The sequence below is a fragment of the Aptenodytes patagonicus genome, chromosome 4, assembly GCF_965638725.1.
Source record: "Aptenodytes patagonicus chromosome 4, bAptPat1.pri.cur, whole genome shotgun sequence".
In the NCBI taxonomy this organism is placed as follows: Eukaryota; Metazoa; Chordata; class Aves; order Sphenisciformes; family Spheniscidae; genus Aptenodytes; species Aptenodytes patagonicus.
This window is the reverse complement of record NC_134952.1, coordinates 79,303,518-79,327,148: the sequence shown is the minus strand read 5'-3', so window position 1 is coordinate 79,327,148 and position 23,631 is coordinate 79,303,518. Positions and strand designations below refer to the sequence as shown.

The window sequence follows — 23,631 nt, the reverse complement described above, 5'->3', positions numbered from 1 at the left end:
GCGCCGCCGGGCGGGGGATGGGCGCGACTCGTGCCGGCGGCCGCCGAGTCTCGCGCCGCGGCGCCGCTCTCGCCGTTCAAGTAGCCCGCGACTATTGAATCGGCCAATGAGAGGGCGCGGGGCCGCGGCGCGTCACGCGACCTACGGGCGGCGGCAGGGGCCAAAGCGGACGGGGCGAAGGGCAGGCGGGGCCCGAAGCGAGGGGGGCGGGGCCTGGCGGGCGGGAGGCCGAGGCGGGGCGGGGCGGGCGGCGGGAGCCCGGAGGGGGAAGGGCCCCGCCGGGCCGGGCCGGGCCGGGGCGGAGCTGCTCGCCCCGGCGGAACGAAGGCGGAGCGCAGGGCCCGCGGGAGGGGAGGAGGTGCCGGCGGCGCGGCCTTGGCTGCATCGCGCCCGGGGGAGGGAGGGGAGGGGAGGGCGCTGCCCTCCGCCCGCCGGCGAAGGCGTCCTTCTTCCCGACGGAGTCCCTCGCTCCTTTTTTTACTTCACGCGTGAACCAGCCTCCGCGCCCGCAAGCTGGTTCCCCTCATTTTAAATAAGAGGCGGCGGTTTGAAACGAAGCAGGCAGGCGCGGGGGGGAGCGGGGAGGAAGTTTAATGCCGCCCTCCCTCAGCAAGAGCTACGGCGCAGCGCCGGAGGCAGCCGCCGTCGGTCCAAGGTCCCGGGGGAGCCCGTCCCCCGTCCCCCGTCCCGTCCCCCCCCCGCAGCTCCATCAGGTCCGGCGAGGCTCCCCTACCGCTGTCCACCGGGCAAATACCACGGCCACGCGTAGTTCAACACGCGAATTTCTTCCAAATCCGGTGAAGTCCCTGAAAACCCGTTTGCTCATTCTCGCCACCGGCGAAGGGACTGCTGCACGGGGCCTTCAACGGTACCGAAAAACGTGTTTTGTGCAAAAAGGGGAGCTGGTGTTTACATAAGTTTTCTTTAGCTATGAAGAACATTGCGTACACACAAACTCCGCGCGCATTTAACACACAGCCTATGTGCACTAGAGCTGACTACTGCATTCAGTATGGTAATAAATACGAATAAAACCCAAGAGCTGACAGCACAAGAGTGAAAGGGTTCTTCTTAAAAAGTGTTTTGGACTCGATATTGAACTGCCCTGATTAAAAAAAAAAAAAAAGAAAATGACTCTGCTTTTTCCTTGTCAGGCTGCAGCCTCAAAAAAAGCAATTAGTCCGTCTTGATCGCAGCCATCCAGAATTTCCAGAAGAAGAGGAACTTTCGTTTTCACGTTGGTGCCTTTAAATTTAAATTTATCTATGAAGAGATCTGTGATCATACCTGCAAAGGTAAAATCCCAGGACTTATTATTTGCCTTGTTTTCATTATGAGGTATCTCTACTTTTAACTCATTATTATGTACCAACTATTCTAGCTGATTCTGGGTTTAGACAAGACTCCTTTTAAACTTCACATTTCAAACTGATTTACTTTTAAACAAACCTAAACCACTGCTAGAACAGCCCAGATTCCAGCTTCATTCCAAAGTGTGGATATCTGCCTTAGAATTACCCACATCTGAAACACTAAAGAGAGAGGAGCTATCAGAGGATGGGCAATGAGGACTCTGCTTACGCTGTGTATACGTAGGCTTATTAAAGCTGGTGCCCGGCAGAGATTCTCTGAGCTGAATGCTGTACGGGGAACACCAGAGGTGGTTACAGGATTTCCTTCACTGAATTAGATCATCTCCTCAGAGTCCCCCTTCCCACCCCATGTGCATTTTTCTGGTTCTCTCATGTTTTGCAAAACTTAACCACTCAGAACTCGCTCACTCACTTAACTTGTACACGTTCTCAAATGCCATCCTGAATTTGAAGACGATCCTTAATTGTGTCCATAAGGACAAGGATCATCCGAATATAAGAAGCTGTCTATTAAACAAAAAGCAGAAAAGTCACTTGCAAATAATCCTGGTATTTTCATTCTCAGCGATACGCTTGTGATGCCAAATCTATTTTAGAAGTTCTCAGGTGAACAATTCTTGAGAACCTTTAGGGAGTTACTCAAAGTTTGTAGTAGCATACAAGCCATTTTCAGTATGTGCTAGGTTTTACTGCCTCACCTTTTAACTTCAGAGTTTTATTATCAAAAACATTATGTAAATATGCAGCCTTGGCTGTATGACCAGACATATATATTCACATACCTATTGCTGTCCTGAAGCTACCCAAGTGTACCCACTTACCAAATTATTTCAATTCTGCTAATACTGACTTCGTAACTATTTCAGTCACGTCCAGCGCGCTCTCTGGACATTAAGTTGCATTTGAATAGAGTTGAATTGATCGACAAACCATAAAGTCTCTCGAGATGTGCAGGTTGTCTCTTGTACTCCTCAAGCAGCTGATCTGCCTCTTCCAAAATGCTGCGGTATTTTGGTAGCAGGAAGTCCACATTTCCTTCATGAACTTGTAATTCCTCAAAGACATTTTAAATAGTAAGAATTAGCAGCAGTTAAGTACCACAAGAGCATAAAAGTAAGAAGAAATTAAGCTTGGGTCTGACAGGAGGAAGTACTTCAGACAAGTCAATCCCCTTCTGAACTAGCAAGAGTTCCTTTCAAAGTGCCTCATTTTCTAGTCTTCTAATGAAATGCCAGGTGTTACTTGTCAACTCATAGACCAGATTCTCAAAATCCTGTGCATTACAGCTTCCAGCTCCGAGTACTGCCAGAGCAGGATCGCGCCCCAGCCCAGCCCCACCTCTACACAATCAAGCCCAGCGAAGGCTCAAAGCCTTCACCATGTCTTCATTTTCAGAGTAAGTCAATTCCTAGAAAGCGTAGCACATGCTAAAGTCTGAAGGTGAAAGTAAACTCTGAAAGCATCACTCAATTTGTGACTGCAAAAAGTTTTAAAGACCTCTTCTAAAATGCCCCAGTCTACCATCAGACCAATTTAAGATGGTCGATGGTATAGATCTTTTTATCCCCCCCAGAAAGACTGGTCTTCTCTAGAGGAAAGGTAATTACGCTATGCATCGTGAGTCTGCTGGGATAACAGCTGTCATCAACCATCGGATTATTTTACTACCTATGAATAAGCTATTATCCAAAAAAAATTAGTGACAAAAATTTGTCAAAAAAGATTTGTCAAAGAAGATTTGCTGTCTAAAAAAAGCCTAGAACAAGCAAGATGTGCAACATCATTATTATTGCACAAACGTAACATGCGTTAAGAATAAATTCGCTATTATCCTCTACCTCCCTGGTTTGACAAATCAAGCCCAAGTAAAATACTTTCAGTGATAATAAAGATACACACTACTCTCACTGGTGGTCAGTTTTTCTACTAACTAAAGAGTTCTGACAACTAGTATTTGATTCCCCCAAAGGGCAAGAGAGAATTGGTTGTCCATTTTCATCTCCCTGTTCCGTGTCCCGTCCCCGTCCCCCCCCCAAAAAAAAAAAAAAACACAAAAGGGACAATGGCAAGTTTTTGACAGTAAAATCCTGGTTGTTGGAACAAGTCCAACAACTGAGACAAGCTGCCTAACTGGTACCTCCCAAAGACTAACCGTTGAGGAAGGTATTACGCAAAAGATTAATAAGCAGATAATTCAGAAATTACGACACCCTGGGATGATCTTACAACACCCCTTCCCAAAGCAAGGGAAGTCGCATCTGGCCTGGATGATCATCCCCAGACCTAAAAAACTTCTAAAGGTTAGTGGAAAGAGACCACGAAGGAACTGGAAAAGAACAGCAGGCAAAAAGAGAACGTTAGATGATAAAGCTGGCTGCCTTCTACTGTCCGATTTAAGCATCCTCAACATCAGTCAGTAATCCTACATGTTACTCACTACCTATATAGTACAAATGGGAGTTTTACTTGAAGAAGTCTGTCTCCTGGATAATTAACATACATCTCCTGGGAACAGAAACGGAACAGATACCAGTATGACACACATCTGACTTGAGCCCTACAGCTTGGTATCTGACAACGTAATCCCCCGTAAAAATCCTTCCACGGGAGTTCAGATACTTACTCTCAAAGCATCTATTAAGTGAACCTTCTTGGCCAACAGCTGCTGATACTCTAACTTAGGGTGGATAAGCTTTAACGTGTGCCTCACAGATTCTTCATTTATGTCTAGGAGGGAGTCAAAAAAAACCCAACAAGCAAATGAATGATACATATTCCATTGACAAGAATATAAAATGAAGTCAAGGACAACAAAATAGAGAAGATAGTTTTACCATATGATATGTTGAGATTAATCTTCCTTTTAGTGGCCTCTTTGGAAAGTACGTCTTTTAGGATGGATATTGTAGAAATGTTGTCAGACTTAAAACATCCCTCACCTTTTCTATAAAGGAAGAAAAACTTTAAATGAACAAACTTAAACACACATGCATGCGTTAGATTTGTCCCTACGTTAAAACAGAAGGCCTGTAAATTAATGCCCAAATCAAAGAAAGCAAACTTTATAAAGATCATAACGATTCTCCGTATGTCAGGTGGCTGTACACACGCCTATGCTATTCCCTCCTTCCCAGTGTAATCCCGACAGAGAACAGTTTGTTGCAGTAAATAAGACGAAGCAGTATACACAAATCTCAGGTATACACAGAGCAGTTATCTTTATTGTACGGCACTAAGGTTATACAAGTAAGATTTCTGATTGTATTCGTTCCTCCTAAGTTTTACCATTGCAACACCTTGAAGCCAAACAGCAAGCTTCAATACCAGAAGGGAGAAAAAACACTCTCCCCTTCCCCCCGAAAAAATGCCACCCAACAACTTCCTACATTATGAGTAGACAACACGTATGGTAGGCTGGGAGCAGGCTGGAATCTGTATAATTACAACAATTTCATTTCTCCCCCTTTTACAGTTCCATTTTCAGGTGGACGTATATAATTTGCTGAAGGAAGATATAACTAATTAATTTGAGAACAGAGTATTAATCTTAAACACTGAAATAATATTTGCCTAATGTAAAATTGGAGAAAAAGAAGGTTTTCAGCTTAATGCTCATCACATTTTTGTTTGCATGAGTATTAAATGCCTTTTAAGTTATTTCTGCTCCTCAATACAAAAAAAAAAGGAAGTTAGAAGACAATAGGCATTACACAATAATTTCACTACATTAGTTAGCTATGTTCTTTAAATTCTAAAAGCAAGCCATCGTCTTAAAAATATACCAAGCCTTTCCTCCCTGGCAATTTTGTTTTTTGGACCAACTTCAAGAAAAACCCTATTCAGGTTACAGATTGCATCATTACTGGATAGCGCTCAGCCCTGGTAATGTTTGACAATCCTTTTTAAGAAAGATTCCTCTTCTCTTTAATGGGAGTTTTGATGGGGCTGAGGGTGGAGAGGTGAACAGTAGTATGTGCGTGAAATGGTACTTGCAGACTGGTCAAGAATGAAAGAGACAAAAGCCCCAGCGCAGTCACATTGCGCTTCAGTAATTGTATTTTACCTGTAAGTACTTTCAAGCTGTGTACCCAGGAAGGTGTTCTGAAAATAAAAGGTGGTACTTTCTCCAGCGGGAGTCTTCTCAGGCACCTCAGGCAAGCAAAACACAACCCACGAGTGAATTTCAGCAAAACTGAACTGGCCTTTGAGCGTCAGTGTATTCATGGGTCTATGACATTATGAAATAGATTAAAAAAAAAAAAAAAAAAAAAAAGAAGTTAACAGTTACGAAGGAGGGGCACTGTCAGTGCACTGGTTATCCATATGAAAAAAAGTTTATTTCCACATGGTGGTTTCCTTTTAATCAACACCCTGTAAGAAGTCAGGTGTCTTGCTAAATAGTTACATATTGCAGATTACAGCTACTTTTCTGTATTTCAAGACAAAAAGCTATGCGCACATTCAAGTTTTATCTCCTAGTAGGCATGTCAGAACTGGGTAAGAAACGAGGTGGAAGTTTTTGACATAGCCCGTTTCAGGTTGTTAAACCTGAAACTTATGACAAAGGTAAATAACTGACAACACAGCAAATACGACTAAGAGCCTCAACAGTCTCCCACGCTGTAAACCACAGACATAGCATTTGTATCAAGAACGAGGCATAATGGAGCTCCTTTGCACACTGAAGCATTTGGTATCATTCCTTCCATCTTTCAGTTTTGTTTTGAAGCAAGCAATACCTCGGTGGCAATACAAGATGTTAACTGAGGGTGGGGAAAAATCAAGTAGAAATTGCATGAAATACTAGGTTTCTAACAGAGAGAGGGGCGGGGAAAAAATGTCTTGGCTCAGTTTTGGAGCCAAGTTAGCTACGGGAAAGAATTACATTAAAAGGGTGGAGGGGAGAATGAGGCTGAAACTGAAAAGACTGTGGTTACTAACACAGAAGTTTCCTTTCTACCATACCCTCAGCTCTACTAACACATGGGGCTGCACTATAACCCAGGTCAGTAAAATGAAAAATAACCGGAAAACAAGGATAAACAGGAACCCATTAAATCCGCATTTTCTGTCAGAAAACCCATAAAATGGAACTACAGGCCCAAAATTGTAGGTTAGGGGTTAGAAATGACATACTTAAGTTTATAGAGTAAACATTGTTTCCACTGGATTGTGTCAGTTTTTCAAGAGAAAAAGGCATTGATTTTTCTCTGCAAATACCTGTCATGGTCAATAGAATGAGTTCTCTGATGAAGCGAAAGTGGTTTAATTTGATACTGATGAACTTGGCAGGTTTTTGGTTGAATTCTTGGAGTTACATATGCTTGCAGTGTCCCATACTGTCCTTCAATAGATCGAACCTGCAGAAATAAAAGCAGAACACACACACACAAAAAAAAAAACCACAAAAGGGAAAAAATTAGTTTACCATGTTTTGGAAAATCAGTGGGTATTCAAAATATGTTAAAGGAAGATTGTAGTACTTCAAGAATATTTAGAGCACTATATTTACTTGATAGTGCCACTATAAATAGAGCAGATCAAGAATGTTTTAAAACTAGAGGAAGTAGTGTCCAATGAAATGCTGCTATATTAGATGAACAGAATATTAAGAAAATAAAACCCACTAACTTACTTTCTGATCAGTTAAAATAAAAAGTCTGTAACCTGCTTCTAATTCGTCAGTGGTTCCATTACTGGTTTGTTTTTTTTTTAAATTAAGGAAAAAATACATTCTGTAGCAGTTGGCAGCAAAGAATAGATCAAAGAATTTAAGAAAGTAAACTGAATTTCAAAATATGCGTTCATCTCTTCATAACAATCACAGTTCTTCCTGCGCTATTTTTAGAAAAGTAAGAGGCCAGATTTAAGTTCAAGTCTCAGAATACCCAACAAGCAGGAGGTACAAACACATTCAAGACACAGTACAAACTCTCCACACCTGAGGACACGGCAATGCATCAATCACTTCTCTGCTGAGACCAGTTACACAGGCTGCACTAAGAAGTCTGCCACTCACACAGAATTGACAAGAAACAGGAGTGTCCCACCTACAGCACCAACACAGCCGTGAAAGCAGGCAGAAGAGCTACTGAAACAGCTTTATACAAACAAAAGAGCAGACTGGAGTTCGAGTACGGGTTTGCTTTATAACCTTGATTATGTCCCCTGTTTTATAGGGTCTCAGAACTCAGAAAGCAGTGTTTTGCAGGAAGACATCCACTTCAATGTTTTTAATAAAAATGAGTAAAGAGTTCTCTTTGGAAATAAAATCCCCAAGACTTAAAAGTTGTATTGTCTGCATGTGCATAGACAGAATACAAAAAGAGAATGAATTCCACGTGGCAGGTGTAAATCACTGGAGATCCTCAATGTGTTGCAGCGAGGTGGCAGTAGAACCTGTGCAGATTGAATCCATCACATCAGGATCCAAACGCAAGAGTGATAGTACAGTCTTTTGATGACACACAACAGGAAGTTTATAAATGTTTTTAGTGAGAAAGTACAAAAAAAACCTCTTTTTGTGTATAATGAATGCAGTTGATTCATTTTTCTTGTGTTATTTACTCTTTACCGAGCATTTTCAATATTAAAGGTGGCCAGGGTCATATCCCTAAATTAAAATAAGAGAACTGAGACACAGAGAGATAAAGTGACCTGCTCAGAACCAATAAGCACACTCATAGCATTTCTTAAGAAGGCAACCTGGGAAATAAAGAGTCTTAATTCTGCACGCTAGGTCCATTATTGTGACCTCACAAAAAACAGATAACCACCCCCAGCTTCCCCACATTTGATACTTCTTATGCAGGCTTAAATTTCTAATGATACTCTTCGGACTGAGAGTTTTACATAAATAAACACGTATCAGATTAGGAGGCTGCAGTGTTAGGTAACTACATAAAGAGAAAACCTAGAGCCTGTGTGCATGTTGAGGATTTTCCTAATCATGATTTCCTTCGTTATTTCCCCTGGTGATAGCCACAAAACGTGTGAATTTGGTGGATCGTTAAAAATAAACCCCAGAACACCCACATGCCTTTAGTATAAGCAGCACAGAAAGACCGGATTCGCTTCCTCTCCAAAGTACAAATCCAGCCTATATTCCCTGGTTACTTCCCAGCGTAACTTCCTTCACACACTTCCGAGGACAAGCAGTGCCAGAGCTTTCTTTCCCATGCCTGTCTCCACCTTAAGTTCCACACACTGTCTCCAGAATCAAGTATTTTCACAATCTGTGACTTCCCCGCTGCTTTCATCTTAGGGACACTCATGAAGGACCCCAGGCTCTCCTCTGAAGTAACACATTTTTTAGAAGCCTTTAGAAACCCTACAGACAAATATAATGGAACACAAGCCCCCGATTAGAAGGTTCTCAGGAAAAAACCAGCAGTAGAAGTCAGACTGATCATTTGCTCAGGCTAAACAGTCAGTCCAGGTAGAGATCTCTCCATTCCTAAGCAGACATCTACGTAACCATTAATTTATTATGGAAAATATTTTGGAGCATTTTACCTTAAGTTCAAGTCTCGTAGTATTTGCTTGGCATCGGTAAGTCGCAAGAAGAAAGTTGCTATTTGGCTGTAAACAGCAAAAAAACCAGAAAAATAGTACAAAACAGGTCTGTGGATTCACAAAAGTTCTACTGGTCTGTTTTAACTGTAGACATGTACAATAAAGTTTTTGCTATTTATGTACAGCTCTTTTACAAAAGTTAATACAAAAAAGTAATCTTTGGTTCCCTTGAATATTCCCATTAATTTTAATTATGGTAGAATTTAAAAAATTTCTCTATATAAGGAGAAATCAACTGAAGCCTCTTATACTCTTTAATACCACCATAAAAATTAGTTATCTACTTTTCATCTGAAGAATGCACGCCAGCCTGCCCCACTCATCTGCAATATTAGTCCAACATCCAAAAACTAAAGTAAGATCACTAAGAAAACACACCAAAAAAAAAAAAAGCTAAATTAATCACGAACGACAAGAAACTTAAAATAAAAAGTTGATTTCTGAAAGCTCCAGGGTAGACCAATGATGTGCAAATTCAGTTCTTAAAACTAAAATACTTAGTGGACCATTACAAGGAAAAAGACTTCACAGAAGGTTTTCATCATGCTAAGGTAGTTTCTGGATTTCCCCCCCAGCCCTAAGCATCATTAGTAATTCTGTAAGTATTTAAGTTTATAATTATTATATAAAAAAATGCACTTAAACAAATGACTCCCCACACAGCAGAATTTGCATGTTCTAAAGTGATTTTTAAGAGACGAACTAAGTAAGAAATACAACGTTCTTCACCTAAAATTACTTTGAAGTAGATATACATGATACTGGCAAATCCAGAGAAGAGAGCAATACTGAATGTGTCTTTCACATTCCTGATCAGGCAGAAGAAAAAGCAAGAGAGCAATTGCTCCTAGATCCTTTCGCACGTATTTAGCTTTGCCTTATGTCAGGACCTGCCGCTAACTCCTAATTCTGCAGTATCTCTAATGAAGCTGAGCTCTCCAAAATTACCAAATGAGTAGTTTAACTCAATATATTTAAAATTACAAATATATAAATCCAAATTCTATTTTTAATATACAGTATTAAGAGCTTTCATCATGTGATCTCTATAAATATCATCTCTTGTTTCACTTACCTCAGAATCACAGCTGCTAAAACTAACAACAGCAGAATTTTTATCCACATCCAGCAAGTCTATTGGGACATCACTCTGCAGAACATGTGAGGAAGGAAAAACAAAGAGCTTAAGTTCCTGAGTAGCTTCTAATGCATTTATCCTCTAACTGTCATCAATTATTTTAATAAGGGAGAGGCAATGACTGCTTCATCCAAGGGGTAAAAGCTGAACAGACACGCAGTTTACTACTTAATCCTGGAGTAACATGATGATCATTCTCTTACTCTCTTACGGAGTCCTGAACTCGTGTGGCTGGCTTACAACAGCTTCAGTATAAGACATTAAGTTCAGGGCTAGATTAAACAATTTCATTATTCCTCACTTAGCTATGGAAAGAGCAGATACTAGAGAGCTGCCTATTAGCTGTAGCTTAGCACTGCTCTCATAACATCCTTAATAAAAATGAGATTTTTATTGAGAAGTGAAAAATAAAATCCTACAGTAGTTCTCTCCCATTTGTTATGGCAAATTCACCTCACAAATTCCTCCTTGTCAAATTTTTCTCCCCATGCTTATCCCAAAAGAAGGTAATTCAGTACCGCTACTCTTTCTGACTACCAAAGATAACATTAATTTCAGCTGATGCAGTAGGAGGAATAACTAATTAAGGTTGTTCTACTTGGCAGGAGTATTTATCACCAATTGCACACAAATCAGACACTGTTCCACACTGAAAGCGCGCAGGTGGCCCATATCATTCTAAAATTAATTTTCCACTACAGAGGGTACTTAACTGGCGAGTGAGAATCGGCACCTCATTTAAGACTTACTGAGTTAATTGCTGTTTAAATAGGGAGGGACATGCAAAAGCAAACACAAAAGTTACGTAGAAACCTGCTAGTACAGCAGGTGTTTTGGTCTATTTTGGTAGTGTAATGTTGCTCTGTTCAATAAAGGTTTAAGTTGTGTTTGTTCCCTAACAAGCACTTACAACAGTTACTTCAACATTGCAAGGCTATACACTTCAATTCTCTCTTATAACAATTCAGACATTTAAAAACTCATATATTTAAGATATTATAACTCAGCTTTTTAAACTAGAAAGTCTCTGAATATTTTATTTAGTTATCAAGAAAGCCAACAAGAACAAAACCACACTCACCTGTACCAGGACATTATCTATAGCTGTCTGCACCTCCAAGATGAGGCTGTAGCTAGCATCATCCTTATTTAACGTAAACTTATCATTCACACTAAATGCAGGTACTGATGAAACAGCAGTACTGGATTGAGAAGACTGCTGGTATTTTTCACGTTCCTGAAGTACTTTCATCTGTAAGTGTTCCAATTCATTCCTAGAAAAGGGAAACCGCATATAATGTCTTAAGGAAAAAAAACTATAAAAGCTACCCTAGAAATTAAGTAGATTAAGTTTGCAAGGCAATCATGTTTATCTTCTGTCCACAAGTTTCCAACCAGAAGTGACTGGTGACTCCCCTTCCACATACATAACAAAGACAAAATATAAACTATATCACATGAATATGTAGATTCTACTGTACTTTGCCAAAAGAGATTTCGATGAGTCACAGGAAAGGACGACGTTTTTCCCTTCAAGAGTACAATGCATTTTGAATTACATGCTAGTGACTACTTTCCTCCCATCATTTAGAAGCTATAAGCAGCATGGAAGAAGGCAATCTCATCTTGCTGATACTGAGGAAGAAGGCATTAAGACATCGTCATGTGAAGGCAAGACATAAAGACTGTGAAATGAGGCTGCTATTCATTTCTGCTTTGAAAAGGCTTGATTCTACTTCCAGATACATTAATGATACAGAAAATCCAGTGAGATACGAAGGAAATATGACATTTCAGCCTTTAACATTTCAATTCTTTCATTTAAATTTCTTTCTAGCGCAATTACCTTAAGGATGAAATCTTGCTCTGCATTTCTTGACTTAATTTTAGTTCTTCACCTGATCCATCTTCTCTATGGACAGGTTCTGTAGTCAGTCCTGTCAGCCAGCCTAAACCAATATATGAAGTTTTTATTCCTTATAAGCTAAGAACTGAAGTCTACGCTCAGCTACACTCAGCGTGGAGCGATGTTTGTTCCAGATACTGGGTAGAGAGATCGAGACTTTAATCCTTTCTTTGAAGGATTAATCTAGACACCGAGCGTGATTTTTTTTATGGGTTTCATTCTTAACTTACAGATTGGAAAACATTACTTATTCTTTTTCATTAAGTACTTCGAGCAATAAATCCCTCTGCGGTATTTTTTTAACCGAGCTCTTAAAATTTTTCCCACCTCTGTTTCTCTGACAAAACCTTGAATACTTTGCAGTACTATAGCTGAAAACAAAACAAAACAAAAAGCTGTGCAATGTGTTTATAGCAAACTATATGTTGCACAATGTGCTTTGAGATTGAATGCTGACGGTTGAAGTGAAAAAAAAAATCTTTTTGTTTACTTAATTACATTTACTTATAAAGGCAAATACTAATTGATTACATCCTGAAACCTCAGGTACGATATGCAGATTTGAATGGGTGTTTATAGCTCTAGTTACCTCACATAATGCGTGCAAACAGTAAGATAGCATTATTATAAAATGCACCATAAAAGCTGACATGTCCACAATCTTTGACATTCCTTAGCTATCTACTTCAAGTACCAAGAAAGCCCAATAATGGAGCATGAACTTTAAAAAAATCCACAGAAGTCCTATGCTGCCAGGCTTGAAATTTAACTTTTACTGCTCTGAGCACTACTTTTCCTGATCTGCCAAAATCCACCAAACTCAGTCTACTGCACATCCTACCAGAGTTTACCTTTGAAAACCCACAGGTGAACATGGGCTTTCGCTGTTTTCTTTCTTCTATGATTCATGGATCTTTATAACATTCCCACTAAAAGAAGCCACAAAAGACTTTGGCCACAGTATTGTTGCAGGCTATCATACCAAAACAATTCATATGAGGTGAGGTGTAAGAGTCTTTTAATCATCCAAAGACTATTTAAAAGAGGTACTTGAACACCATTACTTCTCAATAACTGACTGAGAATTGTATCTTGCCAAAATACATGATTTTGAATATGAGAGGTTTCAGTAGGCTAATTTTTTAGCACTGAAGATAACCGAAGATAGAGAATTAGCAATATTTTAGCTCCCAGCAGTTAACATATGCAGCATGTTTATCATGGCCTCTGTGACAGTCAGGCCAATAGCTTGAATCCTGCAGAGGGGCTGCTGAGACGCCTCACATGGGGAAGCTTTATTTTCTACTAAAAGCAAAATCAACCCCATTTAAAGCCCTTTGAAGCTGAAAAGGAAGGAAACCGCTTAAAAGACAAGAAAACAAACAAACAGATATACTTGTCTATCAGTATTTTTAATACAAAAAAATCATAAATAATTCCTTCGGACATAACATACTCATTATTTCACCACAGTTAGGCAGCAGCCTACACCAAAGACTAACCAGCCGCTGTGTTACACAGCAGAACACATTATGAATATCTTAAAATACAGAAACATAGTTTAAGTGTAGGAAACATTTTTTTTTTGGAGTGTAAATATTAACTTAGAAGAGATCTTTTCCCACAAAACATTATCCTGGTTTCAATCAGAACAAAAATGTTGAGAGATGTGAGCTGCACTAACAACATAGCCTGCTTCGTTTTTACCACATCACCATATGCAACATTTATTGAGTAAATGACATGAAGCTTACCTGAATATGTGGATGCTAAAATTTCATCATACCCATCTTTTCCTACACAGCCACCCTGGATTGATGCAATGCTCTCTGATAAAGCCTTCAAATAAATACATTCAAGAAGAGGGAAATATCACTGCACTCATTTTAGAGGTTTGGGGGGTTTTGTGGGGGTTTTAAGGGTTGCGCTCCTCCTTTTACCTGCATCACGAAATACCTACATAGACGCACAATATCTAGACCTACAAAAGAGTAAGCTAGCTGATGACTACCACAGCTAAATCGGGGTGTTTTAACAAATGCATTCCTATTCTACTCTGCATAACAAAGACATTAAAAAGCAGTTTAAAGCAAAACACCAATGGGCAATATTTTTCTAGCAGGAATTAGCAATCTGACTGAAGGCTGAAATAATCACTACGGATCAAATCTACTGTTTTAAACAATTCATAACCGAAGTAATTATGCTCAGTAAAGTCCTGAGAACTTACATTTATTATTTTACATGTAAAACACAGACTATACAAAACATGGGGTTGTTTTTTCACTGAGAGAGAAGCACTGCATTAGGTTTCACTCAGGAGAGACTTCAATAGTCAACAGAGCCAGAACTTTAACATACCCTCTACACTATTTTGATTTTTGCTTAAATCAGGACTATTTCGCTTTCTGGCTCTTAAATATTAGGACACTGCTTTGAAGTTTATATTGTCAACATTACAGAGCTCATCAAATTAAAAACAAACCCACACATTTTAGTAGTAATGATCTTTTAAATACTTTTAAGTTTTGAAATACAGATTATTTTTTTTTAAATTCATTTTTCCAGCAAAGAAGAGTATAAGGAAAGTGGGCTCACATGATCATATCGAAGGACAGGATCATCTGCACTCTCAAAGTTATAGATTTCTAGCACTCCATCATCTCGTCCAACGAGTAATTCTTTAACTCCATCTCCCAGAATGTCAAAACTATCAATACATAAGATACCTAATGAGAAAGAAAACAAGACCGTTTACTTCATCTTTATTCGTTTATGACACAATAATACACAGGCCACATTCAGTTACATAGAAAGAGATTCTCGGTCGGCTTTTAAGGTTTTATTAATGCTATTTCTGGATGAGTCCACCAGAGGGCTGAAGTCTCTCACCTGTGCCTGAGGGTCAAGATGGCACAGTGGGTTTTACAGCAACCAATTCCAAATCAAAACCACTACCGTTCCCTTGGTGAAAAGCACTGAACAGAGACTCCTTCTGATGTTCAAATAGCTTACTTTTGAGGGGTTTAACCCTCCCCCATCAAACATTTCCCCAGATGAACTATTTGTCTGTCGACACTACTGTAACTTTGCCAGTTGAAGAAGCAGGCATTCTTTATTTTCTATAATTGACTTAAAGCTATTGGTAAATGGACTACTATGAATTCTGGCCAAGGTGACAGAAAGAGGGTTCTGACTTGTGCCAGACCTGGACTAGGTACTGCTATTTGACACGTTAGTGGACAGATCCACTACTAGCACATGTGGAACCAGCCTATGACAACTATTCATGTCTGGACAGGAAAGAGAGTTAGCGTCTGGAAGAAGGAAAAAGCAGTGAGAGAGTTTGTACAAGAATTAATATGAAAAATGAGATGGAATTTAACTTCTGTGACTCCTTCATATTTCATATGAAGAGTAAGGACATTCTAGGAAGCATTTTAAGAAAATAATTTAGCGATAGCTGTTATGAGATAATTAAATTTAAAATATATATATATTTTTTTTTTTTTTTTTTTTTTTTCTATCCCTGGTCTTCTCCTTTATAAAGGAGTATGGGCTAACAGATGCTGCAGAAGCAGCATACCAAGGCTAAAACAGGGAAAGTGTCGTACTATGCTCTGATCAGCTAAGCCTCATTGTGGAGCTTTAATGAAAGCCTTATTCCATCTTCTGACAGAACCCCTTGGCTTTCTGGCTTTTTTATAAAAATAACATTGTCTTTTTAAAAAAAAAAGAAGAAAAAATGTCTTGCAGGGAAGATGCTAACCTTTCCTCTGAAGAGACTTTAAGACCACTGAACATCTGAAAAATCGGGCAGGTATATTTGCACTTAGAAATAGCCACCAAAATGGTAAAAACCTCAAGTAATCATATATGAATCAACACTGTTTTACAAACACCACTTTAAAAATACTGTAAAAACAAAAGTATACTAAAGTACTGGGAATAATATGAACAGAAAAGCCAAAGCAAGACCAACTGATTAGAACTATTTATAAGAAAACCAGAAGAATGAAAGAGAGCTTACTCGTATTAGTATCACATACTGACGTAATCACAATATGCCTCCAAAGTATCTACGAATAAGATTTCCTGATTATTATACTTGCAATAAAGCCTCATATATGCTGGAAAGCTAAAGAGTGAGAGATTGAGACGCATACCTCCTCTCTTTTTTTCATTTCCAATTTCCCACTTAGGTATAGGCTTGGAACCAGTAATCTGGGTAAGACCCAGTTTACCATCAGAGGTTCCATACACAATTTCTTCTCCAGAATCACCTAAACACATAAACTGAGTTTAGAATCAATAAAATCAAGTACACCAATTTAAAAAATTTGAAAGTCCTGTGTAGTTACACTCTACAGCCCAAGGGAAAAAGAAAATACTAACATTAGTGTTGTGTAACAGAACTGTCAGGCTTTAAAAACAAAAACAAATACATGAAAACTGCACCTGTTCTGATAATTTCTTCATGGCTATCACTCTTCCGTGTATGAATGCCCCCCTGCACTGGAGTTCTGCCTAAAAACCATTCATAACTTTAAATTTCAGCAAAGATAGGCTATTAAATTGCCTTTAGAGAAGAGAAACGAAGAGATCCATTCAGAACACGCATCCAGTAATGGATGTTGTGCCAATACTTAAGCAAGTAAGAACTACTTTTCCAAACCAGCTCTGAATGTCATTGTCACACAATCTAACTGAAACTAAATTAAGCACCAGCTTAACACGCTAAAGCGATTTCTATTAGGTTAGAACAGATTAACAAGAAGGATGATCAAACTATTTTAAGCTTGATCCTTCCACAGTCTTAGTTTATGTGAGCTCTACTCAATATTCTCATCCATCTATGGACGGGCGCAACTAGCGATTCTAGTTATGGAAATCCATGTATAAGAGAAACCCAAACCCAGAACTTTGACAAGGCCCCCAAAAGTCCAGTTCATATTTTCACAATGACACCATCTTATATCTCGCTGCTCTTGTAAGAGGCTTTCAATTAAACGTGAACATAATTTAGAACTAAAAGTCATACGTGTGTGTGTATATTTATTTGTATGTAAGAAATGACTTCCCATAGTCAGTTTTCTGCAACATTTTTAACATCAGTTTAAAAATCAAGGCAAAATGTAATTAACAAATACAAGCAATAAAATCTTAAAAATATAGTAAAATAACATTATTTAGTTATGTGTATATTCAAAATCTTGTTACCCCCATTTCCATTGCTTAGCGCAAGAACAGTAGGTGGTCCAGGAACTTCTACTTCATACAGTAAATCAGATCCCTAAAGACAAAGAGGACTATATTGAATGAGTTTTGTAAAACAAAAACAAAACAAACCCACACCAACCAAAACAAAAAAACACCACAAAACAAAACCCCACAAGCATGACGACAAAATTATTATGGATAATAGTAATGGATATGCTTCACTTATACAAACTCCCAGTACCATTTCTAAGCCAGAACAGGGTGAAGTTTATATAAATAAAACATAGGGCTCTTGAAATGAGGTGTTGTTACTAAAAATAATCTACAAATTTGTCTGGCAAATAAATTTGTTAAACCACTTAATATCACTCTGACTTGTCGCAACAGTAATTTGTGAGAGCAAGAATTTCCAAACTGATAAAGACACATTTAATTCCCTTATATGAGCACTTCTAGTTAAAAGGGACCAATTTGTTATCTACTTTCACCTATGAATTCCAAAGCCTATTTATAGTGGTTTTATTAATCCTCATTTTGCAAGTTTATAATCATTGTTTTCCTTTTAAAAAAAAAATTAAAATGTACCAGCATTATAGACAGTAACACTGCCAAGTAAAATACAATATGCTTATCCTTATGATGTTTAAGCCATGCTGATATGCTGATTCCCTTAAGAATCAGTCCAATTCTATGGCATCAATACATAAAACATAAAGAAGCAAGTATTCTGACCTGTAAAACTCTGAGGACTCTATCCTGACATGCAAGTACCGGTGTAATGCAATTCACTTTATCTACAGGAAGGCAGAGAACATCATTGATTTTATCTCCTGATAGGTAGTAGTGCTGGTCTTTGCAGTCGCAGTAATGGTTATAGATGTAGCTCGCGCAAAGAAAGAGATCTGCTCCTGAAATATGCCTGAGAAAAAGAAAATGCTTCCTGTAACGTTTTCACAGTATAGTTGCAGCGATAGTCTTTTAGCCCTACTATATGCATGCATGCACTACCGCTTGCAGATTCAAGGCATTAGTGGGTCCCGCAAGCTGTTCCAGCTATTAAAAAAAAAAAAACTTTCTTATGAATGCTAAAACCACATGATTTCTATAGCTCTCAAATTTCCTATTTTGTCTTCACGTAAAATCCTAAGGATATCTTTATAGAAATTTCATTAATATATTTTGATGATCCATCTATCGTATTTGAGAAGTCTATCTAATACGATACTATCCATCGTATTTGAGAAGTCGTGGCAGTCCAGTGAAGTTCCCACTGACTGGAAAAGGGGAAACATAACCCCCATTTTTAAAAAGGGGAAAAAGGAAGACCCGGGGAACTACAGGCCAGTCAGTCTCACCTCTGTGCCTGGGAAGAACACGGAACAGATCCTCCTGGAAGCTATGCTAAGGCACATGGAGGACAGGGAGGCGATTTGAGACAGCCAGCATGGCTTCACCAAGGGCAAGTCCTGCCTGACTAACCTAGTGGCCTTCTATGATGGAGTGACTGCATCAGTGGAGACGGGAAGGGTACAGATGTCATCTGTCTGGACCTCTGTAAGGCCTTTGACACGGTCCCCCACAACATCCTTCTCTCTAAACTGGAGAGGTATGGATTTGATGGGTGGACTGTCTGGTGGGTGAGGAATTGGTTAGATGGTGGCATCCAGAGGGTAGTGGTCAACAGCTCAATGTCCGGATGGAGGTTGGTGACGAGTGGCATCCCACAGGGGTCCGTATTGGGACTGGTACTGTTTAATATCTTCATCAATGACATAAGACAGTGGGATCGAGTGCACCCTCAGCAAGTTTGCAGATGACACCAAGCTGAGTGGTGCGGTCGACACACCAGAGGGACGGGATACCATCCAGAGGGACCTGGACAAGCTCAAGAAGCGGGCCTGTGTGAACCTCATGAGGTTCAACAAGGCCAAGTGCAAGGTCCTGCACCTGGGTTGGGGCAACCCCCGGTATCAATACAGGCTGGGGGATGAAGGGATTGAGGGCAGCCCTGCCGAGAAGGACTTGGGGGTACTGGTGGGTGAAAAGCTGGACGTGAGCCAGCAATGTGCGCTCGCAGCCCAGAAGGCCAACCGTATCCTGGGCTGCATCCAAAGCAGCGTGGCCAGCAGGTCGAGGGAGGGAATTCTGCCCCTCTACTCTGCTCTGGTGAGACCCCACCTGGAGTCCTGCGTCCAGCTCTGGAGCCCTCAGCATAAGAAAGACACAGACCTGTTGAGGCGGGTCCAGAAGAGGGCCACGAAAATGACCAGGGGGGTGGAACACCTCTCCTATGAAGAAAGGCTGAGAGACTTGGGGTTATTCAGCCTGGAGAAGAGAAGGCTTTGGGGAGACCTTATTGCAGGCTATCAGTACTTAAAGAGGGCTTACAAAAAAAATGGCGGCACACTTTTTAGCAGGGCCTGTTGTGACAGGACAAGGGGGAATGGCTTTAAACTAAAGGGGGGTAGATTTAGACTAGATATAAGGAAAAAATTTTTTACACTGAGGGTGGTGAAGCACTGGCACAGGTTGCCCAGAGAGGTGGTGGATGCCCCATCCCTGGAAACATTCCAGGTCAGGTTGGATGGGGCTCTGAGCAACCTGATCTAGTGGAAGATGTTCCTGCCCACGGCAGGGGGGTTGGACTAGATGACCTTTAGAGGTCCCTTCCAACCCAAACTATTCTATGATTCTATGATATTAATTCTTCTCAAGTCGGTTTATATATGGCAGCATCTTACGACATGATCCAAAAAGAAAATAAAAAACTTGTTCCTGTTCTGCCACAGGAAGGGTATATGGACATGATGCACTGTGGCAATAACCCCAGCTCTGCTCACCTGCATTTGCACTGTGAGTGCCTCCAGACCCCTCCCAAGCCCCCCTACACTTTCTAAACTTCACCATGGTTTTCCAAGTTCCTTCCTACATGTCATGGCACAAGCTAAAGCTGGACTGGCACTTAGTGTTACCTACAAGCATGCAATATGGTAAAAAACTATTTCATAAAATCATAAACTAACGATCTGCTCTGGCTATGAAAAAAAATGCAAAATATCATACATACATAGCTTTGATGCTTTCAGTAAGGTTAGTTTCAAATGAAAGAAACTGCTTCCCTCTTTTTGTGAAGCCTTTAACTTCTGATCCTGTAGCCACAAAAATTTTCTCTTGTGGTGTATTAAGAGCTCCTCCCAACTCCAATCTTGCAATTTTTTGGCCTGGCAGGGTCTTGAACACTGGCTGTAAATAGAAAAGCAATTTTCATCATCACAATATCATATTTATGGTAATCTTTTAACATAAAGGATAATAAATTTGCTTTACAATTTCTGGCAAAACTAAGATACTATGGATTATATGCAGACAAAAATAATCCATACATTTCTCTTCAGAATCACAAAGCAATCAAGCATTTTGTAAGTCAATAAATATAAAAAGCTGTAAAATATAACAAATTAAGACTTTATTATTTCAGTGTTATTCATCCATAGGAAAATTTCAGCACTGCTGGTAGCTGTAAGTTTTTTGTTTGTTTGTGCTGTGTTTTTTTTTTTTTAAAGAACAACACGCACACACACACACTCGCTCACTTGTACATGTTGCATTCTTATTCCAGACAGATTTCTTTGTATTGCTATAGAGTCCTTATAAGCTGGCTATGAACTTCCCCAAGGCAGGGGGGCAAGATAAATTTTTATTAAGCTGGGCATAAGTCTAGGCTCATAAAAAGCAATCAGTTTGTCAAAATCCCCTAAGGCGACTGACTTAGTGCATCACAGCAGGTTTTTGTCCAGTCACAGTAACTGGCTTAAGCCCAACTGAACTGGAGAGCAAAAGGTGTTAAACTGACTTTTTCTGTGATGATGTTACCGTAAGTCAGCAGATGAAAAACTCTCTTAAGACTCAATTTGGAGTTTTAGAAAGCAGGCATTCTTCATTGCGGCGCCGGGCGCACAGGGGATCACTCCACCTAATGTGCGCGCCGAGCTGCTTAACTATAGGAGTTAAGTACAATTAGAATATACATATTCATTAGATTTCTGAGACATGATTAATTTATTAATGTTATTTCATTAACATATATAAAAGTCTTTAACGCATGCGCTCTTATGTCCATTGGTGGTCCTTCAGGGTCCTCCGGTGGTCGTCGATAGTCTTCCTCACCGTGACCGCTAGTTGAACTCAGTTCTTGTGCATGCACAGTTTGTTCTTTGGCTCGGTTTGCACACTTTTACCTTTACAAACTAGCTGCCTTCAGCATCACTTCCTTATCTACAACGTTTCAAGGTCTTCTGTCCTACTGAATGTTTAGCTTATCTATTCGCAGAGTATACCCCAACTGCACAGAGTATACCCCTACTGAATGTTTAGCTTATCTATTCACAGAGTACGTCAAGCTTGGCTACATCATGTCCAGTAAAGAGAACCGTATGTCTCTTCAATATTCCTTTGTACTCGGTATCAATGATATACACTAGAGCCTGACCCTACAGCTGTGGAGGAACATGCGCTTGTCCAGGCATGAAATCAGCACGCCCTCATCACGGCTAGGTATCAGTCCACAGCTCTACCTAGCCACCTTCCACAGGTACCTTATTTCCCATGTCAATAAAAACAGACTTTCAAAGGTCATTAGGAAGACTATTTAAAAAATAAAATTTTAAATGGAACATTTCCACTTACCACAGCTTCCCCTTTTTTTATGCCAAAACATGTAATGACCCCATCCTGATCTCCAACAACCACCTTCAAAAGTATAATACATCATTAAGTTTTTATTACATGCATAAATATTTTTTAAATAATGCTTTTCCTATCTAAATCATATTTTCCTGTATCTAAGTACTTTAAATTCTACAATACCTAATTTACATAGCTGTATGTAGAAGATCTAGATAAACCGCTACAGATAGGACGCTAAAGCCTAAGAACAATAATTTAAGTGATAGCATTTACAATCCTTTTTCTGCTTCTAGTTGTAAACGCCAGCAACCATCAGGCGGAACACTCCAGAAAGGTGTATTTGGGCATAGTTGTATTTTCATATTGAGAATTTATTATTAAAACAAAAAGGGTTTTCATAAGTGAGTTTCCTTAGCTTGAGCTTGTATTAAGGAAAATCAGAAAAGAAGTATTTCCTCTATATTAAGTGTCAGCAAAACAGAAATAGAGAAATACGCAAGAACTTCCTTGCGGTTTCAGCAATGCCTTAGTTTTGAAAACTCCTTATTGGTTCTGAAAGCGTTCCAGAAACCCATTCAGACTTTCTTCTCTGTTTTTTCAAAAGTTTTCCAAAAAGTTCCAAGAATTTGGTTCCAAAGTTTTTCCCTACGACGTACTAACTAAAGAAACTCAAGAGTTTATCAAAGATGCTCTCACGGCACGCTCCGCAGCCAGAAAATAAGCTGCCGGGAGCCAGCAGAACGAGCTCTGCGCTGCCGACAGCCGCTACCTTCTGCCTCGCCTTTCGCCCCGACGCGGGAAGGAGCCTCATCGCCTTCTGAGCCGTCACTCCCACCTGTGGGAAGACACACTCTTTAACCGAGCCCGCTTCGGCGCCGCTAGCCCAGCGCACGGCAGCGGCACGGGCCGGGAGCGGGGCTGAGGGCCGGGGGGCAGGCGCGACGCTGCGGGGCGCTGCGGGGCCCTTGGTGTGGCCGGGGAGGGGCGTCCCTGCCCTGCTGAGGCGGCTCTGGAGCCGCGCGCCCGCCGGCCGAAGCGGGAGGCCCGCCCGGCCCCGGCCCCACCGGGAGGCGCTTCCCGACCCGGCCCCGCCGCCGGGAGCGCCGGGACCCTCCTTCGGGCTCCTCACCGGCCCCGCCGCCCTCTCGAGGGGACGCCGGACGGCTCCCCCTCACCGGCCGGTTGGCCGGCCGCCTCGCCTCGCCCCGCCCCGCGGCCCCCGGCCGCCCCCGCTCGCCCAGGCCGCTCGCCGCCGGTCCGGCCCGCTCCCCCAGGGTAAAGGCACGGCGGTGCCGGCCGCAGCCCGGGCCCACCTGCAGGTAGTCCACGCGGGCCAGGCTCAGCTCCATAGCGCCGGCGGGGAGCGGACCCGCCCGCCGCCGCCCGAGCGCTCCCACAGCTCCCGTTACCGCGGCAACCGCAGCCGGCGGCCGACGTCGGCCCGAGCCGGCTTCCCGTTGGCTAGGCCCGACGGCGAGGGGGCGGGGGCCCGCAGCGAGGCGCGCGCCGCCATCGGACAGCGTACCGGAGCGGGCGGGGCCCGGGGAAGGCGAACCGCGGGGAGCGCCCCGGGGAGGGGCAGCGCCCCGGGGAGGGGCAGCGCCCGGCTGCTCCCCCGGCCCGACCGGCCGCGAACCGCCCCGGCCCGCCCCGCTCGTCGTCCCCCTCCCAGCCCAGCAGCCCGGAGACGGTCCGGCTCTGGCCGAAAAAGGCAGCTAGGCCGGGCCCGGTCT

General features: G+C 41.4%; 1 protein-coding gene across 2 annotated transcripts; it reads right to left on the bottom strand.

The window, feature by feature from the left end:
• Nucleotides 1-903: 903 nt before the first annotated feature.
• On the bottom strand, nucleotides 904-23,291 carry BBS7 (Bardet-Biedl syndrome 7). Of its 2 annotated transcripts, XM_076337278.1 has the most exons (19): nucleotides 23,212-23,291; nucleotides 22,668-22,733; nucleotides 21,899-21,961; nucleotides 20,280-20,455; nucleotides 17,945-18,131; nucleotides 17,213-17,285; nucleotides 16,159-16,275; nucleotides 14,591-14,721; nucleotides 13,747-13,831; nucleotides 11,933-12,035; nucleotides 11,168-11,360; nucleotides 10,024-10,098; nucleotides 8,889-8,954; nucleotides 6,594-6,733; nucleotides 5,437-5,601; nucleotides 4,208-4,317; nucleotides 3,997-4,100; nucleotides 2,304-2,427; nucleotides 904-1,287 (listed from the first exon to the last, which is right to left on the bottom strand). In XM_076337278.1, exons 1-19 carry the CDS (start codon nucleotides 23,245-23,247, stop codon nucleotides 1,151-1,153), a joined length of 2,151 nt encoding a protein of 716 aa, XP_076193393.1. In that variant the 5' UTR covers nucleotides 23,248-23,291; the 3' UTR covers nucleotides 904-1,150. The 2 variants fall into 2 exon arrangements, with proteins under 2 accessions (XP_076193393.1, XP_076193394.1); XM_076337279.1 differs by lacking the exon at nucleotides 22,668-22,733.
• Between the last annotated feature and the right edge of the window lie 340 nt (nucleotides 23,292-23,631).

What these genes read in the sequence shown, in the direction of transcription:
- BBS7 (XM_076337278.1), bottom strand. Translation starts at nt 23,247, where the DNA reads ATGGAGCTGAGCCTGGCCCGCGTGGACTACCTGCAG. An exon ending in TTAGCAGCTGTGATTCTGAG is followed by an intron (nt 8,955 to 10,023) that starts GTAAGTGAAACA and finishes TGCTGTTTACAG; the next exon opens with CCAAATAGCAACTTTCTTCT. An exon ending in CATTCTATTGACCATGACAG is followed by an intron (nt 5,602 to 6,593) that starts GTATTTGCAGAG and finishes ATAATGTCATAG; the next exon opens with ACCCATGAATACACTGACGC.